The 17,500-nt window shown below is 45.5% G+C and overlaps 3 protein-coding genes across 15 annotated transcripts in view; 2 read left to right on the forward strand and 1 right to left on the reverse strand.

The window, feature by feature from the left end:
• zgc:112334 overlaps positions 1-17,500 on the forward strand; it is a gene marked incomplete at its 3' end in the record, with an annotated part of 817,035 nt that overhangs the window by 181,190 nt on the left and 618,345 nt on the right.
• Positions 1-17,500, forward strand: part of prkar2ab (protein kinase, cAMP-dependent, regulatory, type II, alpha, B) — a 773,085-nt gene that overhangs the window by 137,242 nt on the left and 618,343 nt on the right.
• The window catches only part of crocc (ciliary rootlet coiled-coil, rootletin), a 36,050-nt gene that overhangs the window by 5,244 nt on the left and 13,306 nt on the right, over positions 1-17,500 (reverse strand). For 10 of the 13 annotated variants that reach the window (XR_015521447.1, XR_015521445.1, XR_015521446.1 and 7 more), the window contains 17 exons: positions 17,444-17,500; positions 13,809-13,978; positions 13,551-13,730; positions 11,799-11,933; positions 11,238-11,381; positions 10,601-10,839; positions 9,772-9,931; positions 9,467-9,634; positions 8,917-9,352; positions 8,671-8,837; positions 5,419-5,539; positions 4,786-4,949; positions 4,494-4,709; positions 4,128-4,352; positions 3,242-3,391; positions 2,765-2,965; positions 2,111-2,242 (listed from right to left, as the gene is read on the reverse strand). The exon at positions 17,444-17,500 is cut by the window's right edge and continues 71 nt beyond it. Coding sequence is in view for 7 of the 13 variants with exons in the window: in XM_087303322.1 (XP_087159448.1) it covers positions 2,111-2,242; positions 2,765-2,965; positions 3,242-3,391; positions 4,128-4,352; positions 4,494-4,709; positions 4,786-4,949; positions 5,419-5,539; positions 8,671-8,837; positions 8,917-9,352; positions 9,467-9,634; positions 9,772-9,931; positions 10,601-10,839; positions 11,238-11,381; positions 11,799-11,933; positions 13,551-13,730; positions 13,809-13,978; positions 17,444-17,500 (3,065 nt within the window). In the remaining 6 variants the exon portion in view is untranslated. Of the gene's footprint in view, positions 1-2,110; positions 2,243-2,764; positions 2,966-3,241; positions 3,392-4,127; positions 4,353-4,493; positions 4,710-4,785; positions 4,950-5,418; positions 5,540-8,670; positions 8,838-8,916; positions 9,353-9,466; positions 9,635-9,771; positions 10,301-10,600; positions 10,840-11,237; positions 11,382-11,798; positions 11,934-13,550; positions 13,731-13,808; positions 13,979-17,443 lie in introns of those variants that run through there. The other 3 variants (XM_087303325.1, XM_087303324.1, XR_015521448.1) reach the window with 2 other exon arrangements.

Below are 17,500 nucleotides of genomic sequence, written 5' to 3' on the forward strand. Positions count from 1 at the left end.
TGTGTGTGTGTGTGTACCTGCAGCAGTGTGATCTGTGTGTGTGTGTGTGTGTGTGTGTGTACCTGCAGCAGTGTGATCTGTGTGTGTGTGTGTGTGTGTGTGTGTACCTGCAGCAGTGTGATCTGTGTGTGTGTGTGTGTGTGTGTGTGTGTGTGTGTGTGTACCTTCAGCAGTGTGATCTGTGTGTGTGTGTGTGTGTGTGTGTACCTGCAGCAGTGTGATCTGTGTGTGTGTGTGTGTGTGTGTGTACCTGCAGCAGTGTGATCTGTGTGTGTGTGTGTGTGTGTGTGTGTACCTGCAGCAGTGTGATCTGTGTGTGTGTGTGTGTGTGTGTGTACCTGCAGCAGTGTGATCTGTGTGTGTGTGTGTGTGTGTGTGTGTGTGTGTGTACCTGCAGCAGTGTGATCTGTGTGTGTGTGTGTGTGTGTGTGTGTGTGTGTGTGTGTGTACGTGTGTGTGTGTACCTGCAGCAGTGTGATCTGTGTGTGTGTGTGTGTGTGTACCTGCAGCAGTGTGATCTGTGTGTGTGTGTGTGTGTGTGTGTGTACCTGCAGCAGTGTGATCTGTGTGTGTGTGTGTGTGTGTGTGTGTACCTGCAGCAGTGTGATCTGTGTGTGTGTGTGTGTGTGTGTGTGTGTGTGTGTGTACCTTCAGCAGTGTGATCTGTGTGTGTGTGTGTGTGTGTGTGTACCTGCAGCAGTGTGATCTGTGTGTGTGTGTGTGTGTGTGTGTACCTGCAGCAGTGTGATCTGTGTGTGTGTGTGTGTGTGTGTGTGTGTACCTGCAGCAGTGTGATCTGTGTGTGTGTGTGTGTGTGTGTACCTGCAGCATCTGTGTGTGTGTGTGTGTGTGTGTGTACCTGCAGCAGTGTGATCTGTGTGTGTGTGTGTGTGTGTGTGTGTACCTGCAGCAGTGTGATCTGTGTGTGTGTGTGTGTGTGTGTGTGTACCTGCAGCAGTGTGATCTGTGTGTGTGTGTGTGTGTGTGTGTACCTGCAGCAGTGTGATCTGTGTGTGTGTGTGTGTGTGTGTGTGTGTGTGTGTGTGTGTGTGTGTGTACCTGCAGCAGTGTGATCTGTGTGTGTGTGTGTGTGTGTGTGTGTGTGTGTGTGTACCTGCAGCAGTGTGATCTGTGTGTGTGTGTGTGTGTGTGTGTGTGTGTACGTGTGTGTGTGTACCTGCAGCAGTGTGATCTGTGTGTGTGTGTGTGTGTGTACCTGCAGCAGTGTGATCTGTGTGTGTGTGTGTGTGTGTGTGTGTACCTGCAGCAGTGTGATCTGTGTGTGTGTGTGTGTGTGTGTGTGTACCTGCAGCAGTGTGATCTGTGTGTGTGTGTGTGTGTGTGTGTGTGTGTGTGTGTACCTTCAGCAGTGTGATCTGTGTGTGTGTGTGTGTGTGTGTGTACCTGCAGCAGTGTGATCTGTGTGTGTGTGTGTGTGTGTGTGTACCTGCAGCAGTGTGATCTGTGTGTGTGTGTGTGTGTGTGTGTGTGTACCTGCAGCAGTGTGATCTGTGTGTGTGTGTGTGTGTGTGTACCTGCAGCATCTGTGTGTGTGTGTGTGTGTGTGTGTACCTGCAGCAGTGTGATCTGTGTGTGTGTGTGTGTGTGTGTGTGTACCTGCAGCAGTGTGATCTGTGTGTGTGTGTGTGTGTGTGTGTGTACCTGCAGCAGTGTGATCTGTGTGTGTGTGTGTGTGTGTGTGTACCTGCAGCAGTGTGATCTGTGTGTGTGTGTGTGTGTGTGTGTGTGTGTGTGTGTGTGTGTGTGTGTGTGTGTGTGTGTGTGTGTGTGTGTGTGTGTACCTGCAGCAGTGTGATCTGTGTGTGTGTGTGTGTGTGTGTACCTGCAGCATCTGTGTGTGTGTGTGTGTGTGTGTGTACCTGCAGCAGTGTGATCTGTGTGTGTGTGTGTGTGTGTGTGTGTACCTGCAGCAGTGTGATCTGTGTGTGTGTGTGTGTGTGTGTGTGTACCTGCAGCAGTGTGATCTGTGTGTGTGTGTGTGTGTGTGTGTACCTGCAGCAGTGTGATCTGTGTGTGTGTGTGTGTGTGTGTGTGTGTGTGTGTGTGTGTGTGTGTGTGTGTGTGTGTGTGTGTGTGTGTGTGTGTGTACCTGCAGCAGTGTGATCTGTGTGTGTGCGTCCTGCAGCTCCTGCTCTGTGCTGTTGAGTGATCGGTCCAGGCGAGTCTTCTCCACACTCAGACGAACACTGCTCTCCTCCGTCTGCAGCTTCTGACGCTCCACCTGCACACACACACACACACACACACACACACACACACACACACCTCAGAACACTGATGGATAACAGACGGTTAACAAAGAGACGACGGACACACAATTGACAGACAGATGGATAACAGACAGAGAGCATACAGACGACAGACTAATGACAAACAGAAAGACAAAAATGGCAAGACAGATGGATAGACAGACAAACAGACAGACAACAGATGGAAAGAGAGACGGTGAGACAGACCAACAACAGATGGATGACAGACAACTGACAACATATGGATGACAGACAGATTAACAGACAGACGACAGATAGAATGATAGACAACACGTGGAGAACAGACAGACAACAGACAGACAGATAACTGACATGCAGAGAACAGACGAACAACAGACTGACAACAGACAGACAGACAGGCAAATAACAGAGACAGACAATGGACAACAGACAGACAGACTACAGACAGATAACAGATTGACAGACAGAGAGAGACAGACAGGTGTGTGTGTGTGTGTGTGTGTGTGTGTGACCTTGTCCAGTGTGCTCCTGAGCGCCGCCCTGTCTTTCTCCATCCTCACAGCCTGTCTCTCTGCATCCCTCTTCTCGGTCTCCAGCAGGGCGACAGCTCTCTGAAGACTGCGCAGACGCTCCTCAGCAGCCGACCTGTCTGTCTGCGCAGCCTGGAGACCGAGCTGAGCCGCGGCCAGAGTCTCGGAGCGCACACGCAGAGCCTGACGACAGCAGGAGAGATCAGTACTGTCACTAATCAACACATGAAGGAACATGAGGAACTACTGCAGCTAGCCCAGAGTTACGCCAGCGCTGCCACAGCTGTAAGAGACACGGAGGACACGAGCAGCGCTTCCCCCTTCAGAGTTCTCAGTTCTCCAGTCGAGCTCGAGTGCCGGACGGGAGTTTGAGCGGTCTGAATGTAGTGCAGTTATTTGCTGCGCAGGGTTGGAGGAGCTGTTCTGCTCTAGTTGTGTGTGGTGCTGTGATCGCCTCACCTGCTGTGTGCTGTGCAGCTGCGTCTCCAGATCTGCTCTGCTCTGCTGGCTCTGCTTCAGCTCCGTCTGCAGCGTCTGCACGCGCTCAGTGAGGGAGTCTGTACTGCGCTTCCCGTCTGCAGCAGAGGCTCTGAGTGCATCTACACGCTCCTGCAACACACACACACAGACACACACACAACAGAGGATACACACCTGATGCTCAGCTGAATGAGTGCGTGTGTGTGCCTATCTGTCGGTCCGACCAGTTGTCTGTCCATCTGTCTCACTGTTCGTCTGCGGTCCATCTGACCATCTATCATCCATCTGTGTCTGTCCGACTGTCTCTCAGTTATTTGTCTGTCTGTCTGACCATCCGCCTGTCTGTCTGTCTGTCTGTCCGACCGTCCATCTGCTCGTGTGTCAACTATCCGTCTGTTCATCGGTCTGTCCATCGGTCTGTCTGTCTGACCGACTGTCTGAATTTTCCGTCTGTCGAGCATCTGTCTGACTACCTGTCTGTCCACCTGTCTTGACTGTTCATCTGTTCGTTTGTCACCCATCTGATTGTCCATCTCTCTGTCCGCCTGTCTGTTTGTCCATCTGTCTAACTGACCGTCCGTCTGTCCGTCAACTGTCTGTCTAACCATCCATCTGTTCGTCCGTCTGTCTGTCTGTCTGTCTGACGGTCCATCTGTTAGTCTGTCCACCATCTGACTGTTTCATCTGTCTGTTCGTCCATCTCTCTAACCATCCATCTGTCGTCTGTCTGTTGGACCTGTCTGTCTGACCATCTGTCAACCGTCTCTCCATCAACCATCTGTGTGAGCGTCCGTCTGTCTGACCATCTGTTGACTGTATGTCGGTCGGTTCATTGACCATCTGTCTGATCGTCTGTCTGTCTGACCTGCAGCTGTCTGCGCTCTCCCTCCGCCTGGCTCAGGCTCTTCTGCAGTGCAGTGAGACGGCTGTGGGTGGCGCTGTGAGCGTCTGTGGCCTCCTGCAGGCTGTGAGAGAGAGACAGCACTCGCTCCTGCAGCAGACGCTCCCCATCCTGAGCTTTAGACAGCTGCAGAGTCAGACGCTCCTGCTCCCGCTGCAGACAGGAGACGCGCAGCTCCGCCTCCGACACCTCACGCACACACACACAGACGCACACACACACACACAGTAAATAAATCAGTGGTCATTACAGCTTGTATTGGGGTGATCATGGTTAGCTGTGGTCATTATAGCGTCCATGTGCAAAGTGAGCAGTGTAATCTTCCCTCACCTGTTTGGTGGCGCTGTCGAGTTTCTGGTGTGCCGTCTGAATCTCCGCCTCCTTCTCAGCCAGACTCCGTCTGATTCGCTGCAGCTCTCCCTCTAGACTCCTCCTCCCCAGCTCCACCCGTGTGCCCCGCCCCTCTGCAGCCTCCAGCGCCTCCCGCAGCCGCCGCCGCTCCGCCTCCAGCCGCGCCTCTCCCGCGCGCAGCTGACTGCACTGCTCCTGCAGGGGGCGACATGTGCTAACATTAGCATAGCAGCTACAATCATACGGCAGTGTTGTGTAAACGGCGTCTGACCTCCACACGCTTGCGCTCGGTGTCGGTGTTTAGCAATAGCCGCTCCAGCTCTGAGATTCGCTCGGTTAGCGCTCGCCGCTCCCGCTCTGCTCTCCGCATACACTCGTCACGCTCCTGCAGCTGCGCTTCAGCCGACGACAGCTTAGCATCCGCTGCACGCTTCTCTACACACACACACACACACACACACACACACACACAGTTGTGTCTAGAAACAGTAGACCTATCTGACATCTCCACGCTCTGTGAAAATCTGCCTGCTTGTCATCATTATTGTTCACATTATATAAACATCCAGCGTGTGCGTCTGCGAGTGTGTGTGCTGATGAACAGTTTGTTTGCTTGTTTGTGTGTGTGTGTGTATATGTGTAACTGTTTCTGAGTGTGTGTTAGTATGCGACTGTGAGATGAGTGTGTGTATGAGTGTTTGTGTGCATGTGTGTGAGAGTGTGCATGTGTGTATGAGTGTGTGAGTATGATTATGTGTTGTGTGTACACATGCAGTTGTGTGTATATGTATGTGAATGCATGTGTGGATGCATGTGTGTTTGTGTGTGTGTATGCATGTGTATTTGCTCAGTGTGTATTTGTATACGTTGTGTGAGTGTGTCATCGTGTGAGTGTGTGTGTTACCCTCTTGGCATTCCTGCAGTGTGTTGTGCAGCTGGGTGAGGCGCTGGTGGGCGGAGTCTCTCTCTCCTGTCACTTCCTGTAACTCCCCCTGCAGTGACCCCAGCTGACCCCTCACCTCGTCCTGTGGACGTCACATGATCAATTCATCAAAACCATTGCATGTGTTCAGAGAAAGAAAAAGAAAATCAAGCTGTAGAATGGCCCAGCCAATCACCTGACCTGAACCCAATAGAGAATACAGAAAAAAAGCTCAAATCTGATAGATGAGACCCATATAACCATCGAGATACTATGGAAGCCTGTTCCCGCCACTGAATAATGAAAAGTTTAATTAAATTTTAAAAATTATTAAGTCAGAATTGTGATATATAAAGTCGCAATTCTGAGTTATATAGTCGCAATTCTGAGTTATAAAGTCGCAATTCTGAGTTATATAACTGCAATTCAGAGTAATAAAGTCGCAATTCTGATTTGTATAGTCGCAATTCAGAGTAATAAAGTCGCAATTCTGAGTTATATAGTCGCAATTCAGAGTAATAAAGTCGCAATTCAGAGTAATAAAGTCGCAATTCTGAGTTATATAGTCGCAATTCAGAGTAATAAAGTCGCAATTCAGAGTAATAAAGTCGCAATTCTGAGTTATATAGTCGCAATTAAGAGTAATGAAGTCGCAATTCTGAGTTATAGTCGTAATTCTGAGTTATATAGTTGCAATAGTTGCAAATGACTATATAACTCTGAATTGCGACTTTATTACTCTGAATTGCGACTATATAACTCAGAATTGCAACTATATAACTCAGAATTGCGACTATATAACTTAGAATTGCGTAATAAAGTCGCAAATCTGAGTTATATAGTCGCAATTCTGAGTTATATAGTTGCAATTCTGAGTTATATAGTCGCAATTCAGAGTACTAAAGTCGCAAATCTGAGTTATATAGTCGCAATTCTGAGTTATATAGTTGCAATTCTGAGTTATATAGTTGCAATTCTGACTTATATAGTCGCAATTCAGAGTAATAAAGTCGCAATTCTGAGTTATATAGTCGCAATTCTGAGTTATAAAGTCGCAATTATGAGTTATATAATTGCAATTCAGAGTAATAAAGTCGCAATTCTGATTTGTATAGTCGCAATTCAGAGTAATAAAGTCGCAATTCTGACTTATATAGTCGCAATTCAGAGTAATAAAGTCGCAATTCTGAGTTATATAGTTGCAATTCTGAGTTATAAAGTCGCAATTCAGAGTAATAAAGTCGCAATTCAGAGTAATAAAGTCGCAATTCTGAGTTATATAGTCGCAATTCTGAGTTATATAGTTGCAATTCTGAGTTATATAGTTGCAATTCTGAGTTATAAAGTCGCAATTCAGAGTAATAAAGTCGCAATTCTGAGTTATATAGTCGCAATTCTGAGTTATATAGTCGCAATTCTGAGTTATATAGTTGCAATTCTGAGTTATATAGTTGCAATTCTGAGTTATAAAGTCGCAATTCAGAGTAATAAAGTCGCAATTCTGAGTTATATAGTCGCAATTCTGAGTTATATAGTTGCAATTCTGAGTTATATAGTTGCAATTCTGAGTTATAAAGTCGCAATTCAGAGTAATAAAGTCGCAATTCTGAGTTATATAGTCGCAATTCTGAGTTATATAGTCGCAATTCTGAGTAATAAAGTCGCAATTCTGAGTTATATAATTGCAATTCAGAGTAATAAAGTCGCAATTCTGATTTGTATAGTCGCAATTCAGAGTAATAAAGTCGCAATTCTGAGTTATATAGTCGCAATTCAGAGTAATAAAGTCGCAATTCAGAGTAATAAAGTCGCAATTCTGAGTTATATAGTCGCAATTAAGAGTAATGAAGTCGCAATTCTGAGTTATAGTCGTAATTCTGAGTTATATAGTTGCAATAGTTGCAAATGACTATATAACTCTGAATTGCGACTATATAACTCAGAATTGCAACTATATAACTCAGAATTGCGACTATATAACTTAGAATTGCGTAATAAAGTCGCAAATCTGAGTTATATAGTCGCAATTCTGAGTTATATAGTTGCAATTCTGAGTTATATAGTCGCAATTCAGAGTACTAAAGTCGCAAATCTGAGTTATATAGTCGCAATTCTGAGTTATATAGTTGCAATTCTGAGTTATATAGTTGCAATTCTGACTTATATAGTCGCAATTCAGAGTAATAAAGTCGCAATTCTGAGTTATATAGTCGCAATTCTGAGTTATAAAGTCGCAATTATGAGTTATATAATTGCAATTCAGAGTAATAAAGTCGCAATTCTGATTTGTATAGTCGCAATTCAGAGTAATAAAGTCGCAATTCTGAGTTATATAGTTGCAATTTTGAGTTATAAAGTCGCAATTCAGAGTAATAAAGTCGCAATTCAGAGTTATATAGTCGCAATTCTGAGTTATATAGTTGCAATTCTGAGTTATAAAGTCGCAATTCAGAGTAATAAAGTCGCAATTCTGAGTTATATAGTCGCAATTCTGAGTTATATAGTCGCAATTCTGAGTAATAAAGTCGCAATTCAGAGTAATAAAGTCGCAATTCTGAGTTATATAGTCGCAATTCTGAGTTATATAGTCGCAATTCAGAGTAATAAAGTCGCAATTCTGACTTATATAGTCGCAATTCAGAGTAATAAAGTCGCAATTCAGAGTAATAAAGTCGCAATTCTGAGTTATATAGTTGCAATTCTGAGTTATAAAGTCGCAATTCAGAGTAATAAAGTCGCAATTCAGAGTTATATAGTCGCAATTCTGAGTTATATAGTCGCAACTCTGAGTAATAAAGTCGCAATTCAGAGTAATAAAGTCGCAATTCTGAGTTATATAGTCGCAATTCTGAGTAATAAAGTCGCAATTCAGAGTAATAAAGTCGCAATTCTGAGTTATAAAGTCGTAATTCTGAGTTATAAAAGTTGCGATTCTGAGTTATAAGTTGCAATTGCGACTATATAAGTCTTAATTGCGACTTCATAACTCAGAATTCTGTCTTCAGTCTGAGAAACACATCTGAGCAGTGCATGAGGCTTCATTCTCCATATGAGGGGCGTCTCTGAGCTGCCTCTTTCAGATTAGTTTTGTTTTGTGCTTATGTTCGTATTGTTTCTGCTTCAGTTCCACATCAGCAGCCCCTTTACAAATATTATTCCCAGGGAAAAACATGACCGTGTGTTCAATACTTATTCCCCGCTGTATATGAGTGTGTGAGGCGTGTGATCGGTCACCCGTTCCCTCTGTGCCTCCCGCAGCTCCAGCAGGAACTCCCTCAGGCGGCTGCGCAGCTCCTGCGGCTCCAGGTCGGGCAGGGCGACGGGCAGCGGGGCATCACTGCGCTCTGGAGACAGCGGCCGCAGCATCATGGAGCTATCAGGAGACACGTGATTGGCCACATCTGATGGAGGAAGCAGAGAGCGTGAGACTGGAAGACGGCTTTCACTGATCGGGTTTTTAAAGAAAGTACCCGCTCTGACCCTTAGGTGGCGATAGTGAGCAGCGCAGCGGAGACACGCTCCGATGGCGAGACATCATCCCTGAGGTCAAAGAGGAAGGGGAGGAGCCTGTGGGACTCCGCCCTCTGCTGCTGCTCCGCCCACTGGCGCCGATGCCTAGCGTACGAGTGAGCGTCGACTGCAGACTGGAAAGGCGGAACTCCAGGTCACGACGCCCCGCCTCCGCTCGTGAAAGCTCCGCCTCCGTGGCTGCCAGTCGACCCTGCGCCGCACTGAGCTCCAGCTGCACCTGTGCAGCCGCGTCTGCAGCCGTCTGTGAGCGCACGCTCAGCTTACACACCTCGTCCTGGAGCTTCTGCTGCGCGCCGCTAGCCTCCTGTAGCTGTGACGCTAGCTCACGCTCACGACTGCGCAAACACGCCTCGCTCTCGGCCAGACGCCGCTGCAGGAGCGACAGCTACACGCACACACACACACACACTCACGAGAGTGAGGACGTGCAAATATCACAGCAATACAAGCACATCTGGTGTTAGCTTCAGCTAGTTTTGTGTGTGTGTGTCTGACTGACCTCTTTCTGCAGTGTGTGTGTGGCGGCGTCTGCGTCTGCGAGTTTCTGCTTTACTGTGATCAGCTCTCGACTGCACTGCTGCTGCTTCTGCTGCTCCACACACACACGCGCCTGGAGATCCCCGCACTGCTGCTGCTGCTGCACACACTCACTGTCCAGAGCCTTCAGCTGCGCACACACACACACACACACACACACGCACACACACACACACACACACACACGACTAAAGATCACTGCACTGCTGCTGCACACACACACACACACACACACACACACAGGCAGACACACACACACACACTCACCTGTCTGCGCAGCTCCTGCATCTCCCTACGGGCCTCCAGTCTGGACTTCTCCACCTCCCGCAGGCAGCTGCGCAGCTCCGACACCTCCGTCTGCGCAGATGACACACACTCCTCCAGCACACACAGCTTCTGCTGCTGCTCCTCACACACACGCTTCACACTGACAGAGGACACACACACACACAAACACACACACACAAATCAATCAAAGGCGCGATTCAGAAGGCCTGTAGATCTGTCCCCCAGTGGTTGAACTCGGTACTGCAGTCCAAATTCAAAACATGGGAGAGGGAATTTCACCTGACACACACACACACACACACACACACACACAGGTTGCCAGATTGACGACACGAACAGAAGCGTGCGACTTCATCTCCTCAGCTGATGTTTATGTTGGTAATATTCGTATTATTCGCTCAGTAACGCCCCTCATGTGTATGTTTATAGCTCAGTTCTGCATCTGCTGCTGCTGTCCTCCAGAGGGCGCATGTTCAGCTGCGTCCGCACACACTGACATTCTTCAATGCTGAAATGAAACACACTGTTTTCCACCATCTGGCAACCCGGAGTGCTGAAATATAACCGAGTGAGCTGCTTATAGAGACAAAGACGTTATGACACGTTGCGCATTATCAAAGCAAAATATCTGACGTTAGCATTGATTTTCAGATGAACAAACATGTACTAGCATGCTTTTTAAATATCTGCATAATAGCACATCACGGCATTTTAGGCGAAAGCTTACATCCAGCACCTTTAATACCTCAGTACGTATATTCTGAATTGCGTGATAATATAGTAATATATGCGTTGAGTCCTCCGTCACCTGATTCTCTCAGTCTCTGCTGCTCTCAGGGCTTCCCTCAACTGGCTGTTTGATTGGTTGAGAGCGTCCCTCTCCTTGGTGACATCACTGAGGGAGCGCCGTAGCTCCGCCTCTTCTCGTTTATGCCCCTCCCCTGCATCTCGTATCTGGCAGAAACGTGTCTCCGCCTCCAGCAGCTCTCGTCTGGCGGCGTCTCGGCTCTCCTCCACGGATGACAGGAGCGCGCGACACTCCTCCAACTGCGGGACCAAAAACACTCATTTAGTTCTGCTGTTTAGGTCACGTGAAATTAAACGTTTATTAGACGTTAGTATCCGTCAGGATATCTATAAAACAGTGAGTAAAATTCACATTCAGGAGATGTAAACTCGATATGAAGTCTGCAGCTCGTCTGACCAATCAAATGCTCTCTAGTAGCTGACATGCCCCACCCCCTTCTTTTCATTGGCTGTTCGTTTGATGAGCTCATCCACTCTCACTGGCAGAGCTGTGAGAAAACTAAACACTATTGGCTGTTTTTCCTAAAGGGGAGGAGCTACTCTATGCCCCGCCCTCTCTTGGTGTTTCAGTTGAGATTACGTCAAGCACTGGATTAAATGATGCACATTTCGGCAGCATGATACAGGTAATGCGTGACCTCTGTGAGTGCGGCGTCGGCTCGCGTCTGCTGGTCTCCGCAGTTCTCCTGCAGTCTGCGCAGCTCTCGGCCGTGTGCAGCCGCGGCGTCCTGCAGCTGACTGCGCAAATCCTGCACTTCAGCCTTCAGAGACGCAACCACAGCCTACACACATACACACACACACACACACACACACACACACACACACTGATTACAGAGTAAATACAGCACTTATGAACCTGCCACAATAGCAAAGTTTCCATCCAGTTTTGAAATTACGTGTGATCCTAAAATACAACATGTGTTAGGTTAATCTTCAGTCTGAGCATCTGCGTTTGGATTGGCTCCTCTGATGATGGCATTTCAGACACAATATTATTGGCCACGCCCCTTTTACCTTTGTTTTGGTATGACTAAGTGATGCACAGACCCGCCCCCTACCCAGCATTCCGTTTTCAGTACTTGAATGAAACTCTCGTCACGTTATATCACAATATGGAGATGGCCATATGTTGACATTATAGAAATAATGCGTATTACGACTCTGGATGGAAAACGTTGTTGTGGTTGTGCGCTGACCCGCTCCTGGTCTTTAAACGCTGCCGTCTCTCGGTTCAGCTTCTCCAGCTCCACTGCTGCAGTACTCAGCTCCGCCTGCAGAGTGCTCAGCTTCTCCGACAGCACCGCCGCCTCCAGGTCTTTTACCGACAGAGCCTGAACACCAGACGTCACAGCATTACATCAGGACATCATTAAAAATACAATATAGCATGTGTTTTTAAGCTTGTCGTTATTCTTTGTTCATAATTTGAGCTAAATGTTTAGGATGCACCCATAGATTAATTATGTGTCGACTCTTTTACAGTGATGTTTAAAATAAACAATAATATGATGAAAATAGATAAAATTGTGTTTTAGGCACGTCATGTGGAGTCTGGTTTGAGGTTAGCATCTGCAGCTAAAACACAACATGATGGAAAATGTCAACCCTGTTACTGTCGTCAACTCCGTTATCGTCAACTCAGTTACTGTAGTCAACTCTGTTATCATCAATTCATTTACCGTCGTCAACTCAGTTACTGTAGTCAACTCCGTTACTGTAGTCAACTCTGTTATCGTCAATTCATTTACCGTCGTCAACTCAGTTACTGTAGTCAACTCTGTTATCGTCAATTCATTTACCGTCGTCAACTCAGTTACTGTAGTCAACTCCGTTACTGTAGTCAACTCTGTTATCGTCAATTCATTTACCGTCGTCAACTCAGTTACTGTAGTCAACTCCGTTACTGTAGTCAACTCTGTTATCGTCAATTCATTTACCGTCGTCAACTCAGTTACTGTAGTCAACTCTGTTATCGTCAATTCATTTACCGTCGTCAACTCAGTTACTGTAGTCAACTCTGTTATCGTCAATTCATTTACCGTCGTCATCTCAGTTACTGTAGTCAACTCCGTTATTGTCAATTCATTTACCGTCGTCAACTCAGTTACTGTAGTCAACTCTGTTATCGTCAACTCAGTTACTGTAGTCAACTCTGTTATCGTCAATTCAGTTACTGTCGTCAACTCAGTTACTGTAGTCAACTCCGTTATCGTCAATTCAGTTACCGTCGTCAACTCAGTTACTGTAGTCAACTCTGTTATTGTCAATTCAGTTACCGTCGTCAACTCAGTTACTGTAGTCAACTCTGTTATCGTCAATTCAGTTACCGTCGTCAACTCAGTTACTGTAGTCAACTCCGTTATCGTCAACTCTGTTACCGTCGTCAACTCAGTTACTGTAGTCAACTCTGTTATCGTCAACTCAGTTACTGTCGTCAACTCAGTTACTGTAGTCAACTCCGTTATCGTCAACTCTGTTACCGTCGTCAACTCAGTTACGTAGTCAGCTGTTACTGTAGTCAACTCTGTTATCGTCAATTCAGTTACTGTAGTCAACTCAGTTATCGTCAATTCAGTTACCGTCGTCAACTCAGTTACTGTAGTCAACTCCGTTATCGTCAACTCTGTTACCGTCGTCAACTCAGTTACGTAGTCAGCTGTTATTGTAGTCAACTCGGTTATCGTCATTATTGTCAATTCTGTTCTAGTCCCTTCTTTTACTGTCATCACTTCTGTTACCATTTAAAAAGTTTAACATTCATTTAAACAACAATTAAATTGAAACAGAATCAAATGTTCCCTGTCACATTTAGCCCTGGACCCAGTCTACTGTGAATGACAGGTTTGTTGTGTACTGGTCCAGTTCAGGAAAATGAATAGAGCAGTTTTGAAATGTAGCTGCTGTTCTGCATGTTAACTCTACACACGAGCTTCCAGCGCGACTCTGACCTGCTGTTTGTCTGTCTCCGCCTGTAGGAGTCTCTGGTCGCAGTCGCGCTGCAGACACCGAAGCTCCTCCTGCAGCCGGTCTCGCTCCTCCTGCAGCCGGCTCCTCTGCTCCTCCTGGTGCTCCTGCAGCCGCCGCAGCGCCCCCTGGTGCTCGGCCTCCAGACTGCAGCGCAGCGCCTCCTGCAGGACTCACAGGGTCAGTCAGACAGCTCAACGCCTCATGATTCCTAACGTTTCATCAGTCAGGTGTCGGCTGACCTTCTGATTGGCCAGCCGCTGCAGCTCCTCCTGGTGGTCAGACAGGGCGGTGCGCTGGGCTCGCTGCGCCTCCTGCTGCACGGCTGACAGCGCATCTTTCAGAGCCTCCTTCTGCTTCTCCATCTCACACACGACCTGCTCTCTTTCAGCACGCAGACGCTTCAGCTCCCCTAAACACACACATTAAAACAAGCAAAATAATCTGCCAATGGGGTAAGCAAATTAATCTTACGTCAAAAGAAAAAACAAGATTAATTTGCTTACCCCATTGGCAGATTATTTTGCTTGTTTTAAGGAAAAGCTCACTTAATTTTGGCATAATATTTCTCAAAACAAGACACTATGTTTTGCTTGTCTAGAAAATGCTTCATGATATAAGAAATGTTAGATATTTAGACTAGAAACAAGACAAAAAATCTAAGCAAGAAAAGCATTTTTTGCAGTGTGTCTGCGTTCAGCTCAACTCTGGTACATCAGTTATAAAACGGCAGATTAATCTGGGAAGCACTAAGAGAAAAGCATGTGACTTGCTACAAGCGATGTCACTTCCTGTGGCAGGAAACTCTGGAAGGCACTGAGGTGTCATTATACTTCTCTCATAATGTTTAGGATTCAACAATAGTAGATCAATGATGTGTCGACTCTGTACTGTCATACTTCACATTTCGCCAACTGTTTTCGTCAACGTCGTTATCGTCGACTCGATTATCGTCAACTGTTATCGTCAACACAGTAACCACCAACTGTTTCTATCAACTTCGTTATCGTCAACTTGATTACCATTAACTGGATTATCGTCAATTTGATTACCGCCCACTGTTTTCGTCAACTCGGTTATCGTCAACTTAATTACCGCCAATTGTTCTCGTTAACTAGGTTACCGTCAACTTGATTACCGTCCACTCAATTATCGTCAACTTGATTACCGTCAGCTGTTTTCGTCAACAAGGTTATCGTCGACTTGATTACCGTCAACTCAATTATCGTCAACTTGATTACCGTCAACTGTTTTTGTCAACTAGGTTATTGTCAACTTGATTACCGTCAGCTGTTTTTGTCAACTCCGTTATCGTCAACTTGATTACCGTCAACTGTTTTTGTCAACTAGGTTATCGTCAACTTGATTACCGTCAGCTGTTTTTGTCAACTCTGTTATCGTCAACTTGATTACCGTCAACTGTTTTTGCAACTTGATTACCGTCAACTGTTTTTGTCAACTCGGTTATCGTCAACTTGATTACCGTCAGCTGTTTTCGTCAACTCGGTTATCGTCAACTTGATTACCGTCAACTGTTTTTGTCAACTAGGTTATCGTCAACTTGATTACCGTCAACTCAGTTATCGTCAACTTGATTACCGTCAACTGTTTTTGTCAACTCGGTTATCGTCAACTTGATTACTGTCAACTGTTTTTGTCAACTTGGTTATCGTCAACTTGATTACTGTCAACTGTTTTTGTCAACTCGGTTATCGTCAACTTGATTACCGTCAACTGTTTTTGTCAACTCGGTTATCGTCAACTGTTTTCGTCAACTCGGTTAACGTCAACTTGATTACCGTCAATTGTTTTTGTCAACTCGGTTATCGTCAACTGTTTTCGTCAACTCGGTTAACGTCAACTTGATTATCGTCAACTGTTTTCATCAACTCGGTTATCTTCAACTTGATTACTGTCAACTGTTTTTGTCAACTCGGTTATCGTCAACTTGATTACCGTCAACTGTTTTTGTCAACTCGGTTATCGTCAACTGTTTTCGTCAACTCGGTTAACGTCAACTTGATTACCGTCAACTGTTTTTGTCAACTCGGTTATCGTCAACTTGATTACTGTCAACTGTTTTTGTCAACTTGGTTATCGTCAACTTGATTACTGTCAACTGTTTTTGTCAACTCGGTTATCGTCAACTTGATTACCGTCAACTGTTTTTGTCAACTCGGTTATCGTCAACTGTTTTCGTCAACTCGGTTAACGTCAACTTGATTACCGTCAACTGTTTTTGTCAACTCGGTTATCGTCAACTGTTTTCGTCAACTCGGTTAACGTCAACTTGATTATCGTCAACTGTTTTCATCAACTCGGTTATCTTCAACTTGATTACTGTCAACTGTTTTTGTCAACTCGGTTATCGTCAACTTGATTACTGTCAACTGTTTTTGTCAACTCGGTTATCGTCAACTTGATTACTGTCAACTGTTTTCGTCAACTCGGTTATCGTCAACTTGATTACTGTCAACTGTTTTTGTCAACTCGGTTATTGTCAACTTGATTACCGTCAACTGTTTTCGTCAACTCGGTTATCATCAACTTGATTACCGACAACTGTTTTCGTCAACTCGGTTATCTTCAACTTGATTACCGTCAACTGTTTTTGTCAACTCGGTTATCGTCAACTTGATTACTGTCAACTGTTTTTGTCAACTCGGTTATCGTCAACTTGATTACCGTCAACTGTTTTCGTCAACTCGGTTATCGTCAACTTGATTACCGTCAACTGTTTTCGTCAACTCGGTTATCATCAACTGTTTTTGTCAACTCGGTTATCGTCAACTGTTTTCGTCAACTCGGTTAACGTCAACTTGATTACCGTCAACTGTTTTTGTCAACTCGGTTATCGTCAACTGTTTTCGTCAACTCGGTTAACGTCAACTTGATTATCGTCAACTGTTTTCATCAACTCGGTTATCTTCAACTTGATTACTGTCAACTGTTTTTGTCAACTCGGTTATCGTCAACTTGATTACTGTCAACTGTTTTTGTCAACTCGGTTATCGTCAACTTGATTACTGTCAACTGTTTTCGTCAACTCGGTTATCGTCAACTTGATTACTGTCAACTGTTTTTGTCAACTCGGTTATTGTCAACTTGATTACCGTCAACTGTTTTCGTCAACTCGGTTATCATCAACTTGATTACCGACAACTGTTTTCGTCAACTCGGTTATCTTCAACTTGATTACCGTCAACTGTTTTTGTCAACTCGGTTATCGTCAACTTGATTACTGTCAACTGTTTTTGTCAACTCGGTTATCGTCAACTTGATTACCGTCAACTGTTTTCGTCAACTCGGTTATCGTCAACTTGATTACCGTCAACTGTTTTCGTCAACTCGGTTATCATCAACTTGATTACCGACAACTGTTTTCATCAACTCGGTTATCGTCAACTTGATTACTGTCAACTGTTTTCGTCAACTTGGTTATCGTCAACTTGATTACTGTCAACTGTTTTTGTCAACTCGGTTATCGTCAACTTGATTACCGTCAACTGTTTTCGTCAACTCGGTTATCTTCAACTTGATTACCGACAACTGTTTTCGTCAACTCGGTTATCTTCAACTTGATTACCGTCAACTGTTTTCGTCAACTCGGTTATCGTCAACTTGATTACCGTCAACTGTTTTCTTCAACTGTTTTCGTCAACTCGGTTATTGTCAACTTGATTACCGTCAACTGTTTTCGTCAACTCGGTTATCGTCAACTTGATTACCGTCAACTGTTTTCGTCAACTCGGTTATCTTCAACTTGATTACTGTCAGCTGTTTTCGTCAACTTGATTACCGCCAATTGTTTCCGTTAACTCGGTTATCGTCAGGAGCTGCAGTTCTCTCTCTCTCCATCTCTCTCGGTCTGCTGTACCTGTGATGGTGTCTGTGCGCAGTCTCAGGCTCTGGTTTTCAGACTCCTGCTGTTCAC

The sequence above is a fragment of the Danio rerio genome, chromosome 22 (assembly GCF_052040795.2).
Source record: "Danio rerio strain M-AB ecotype USA chromosome 22, GRCz13ab, whole genome shotgun sequence".
NCBI classification, from domain to species: domain Eukaryota; kingdom Metazoa; phylum Chordata; class Actinopteri; order Cypriniformes; family Danionidae; genus Danio; species Danio rerio.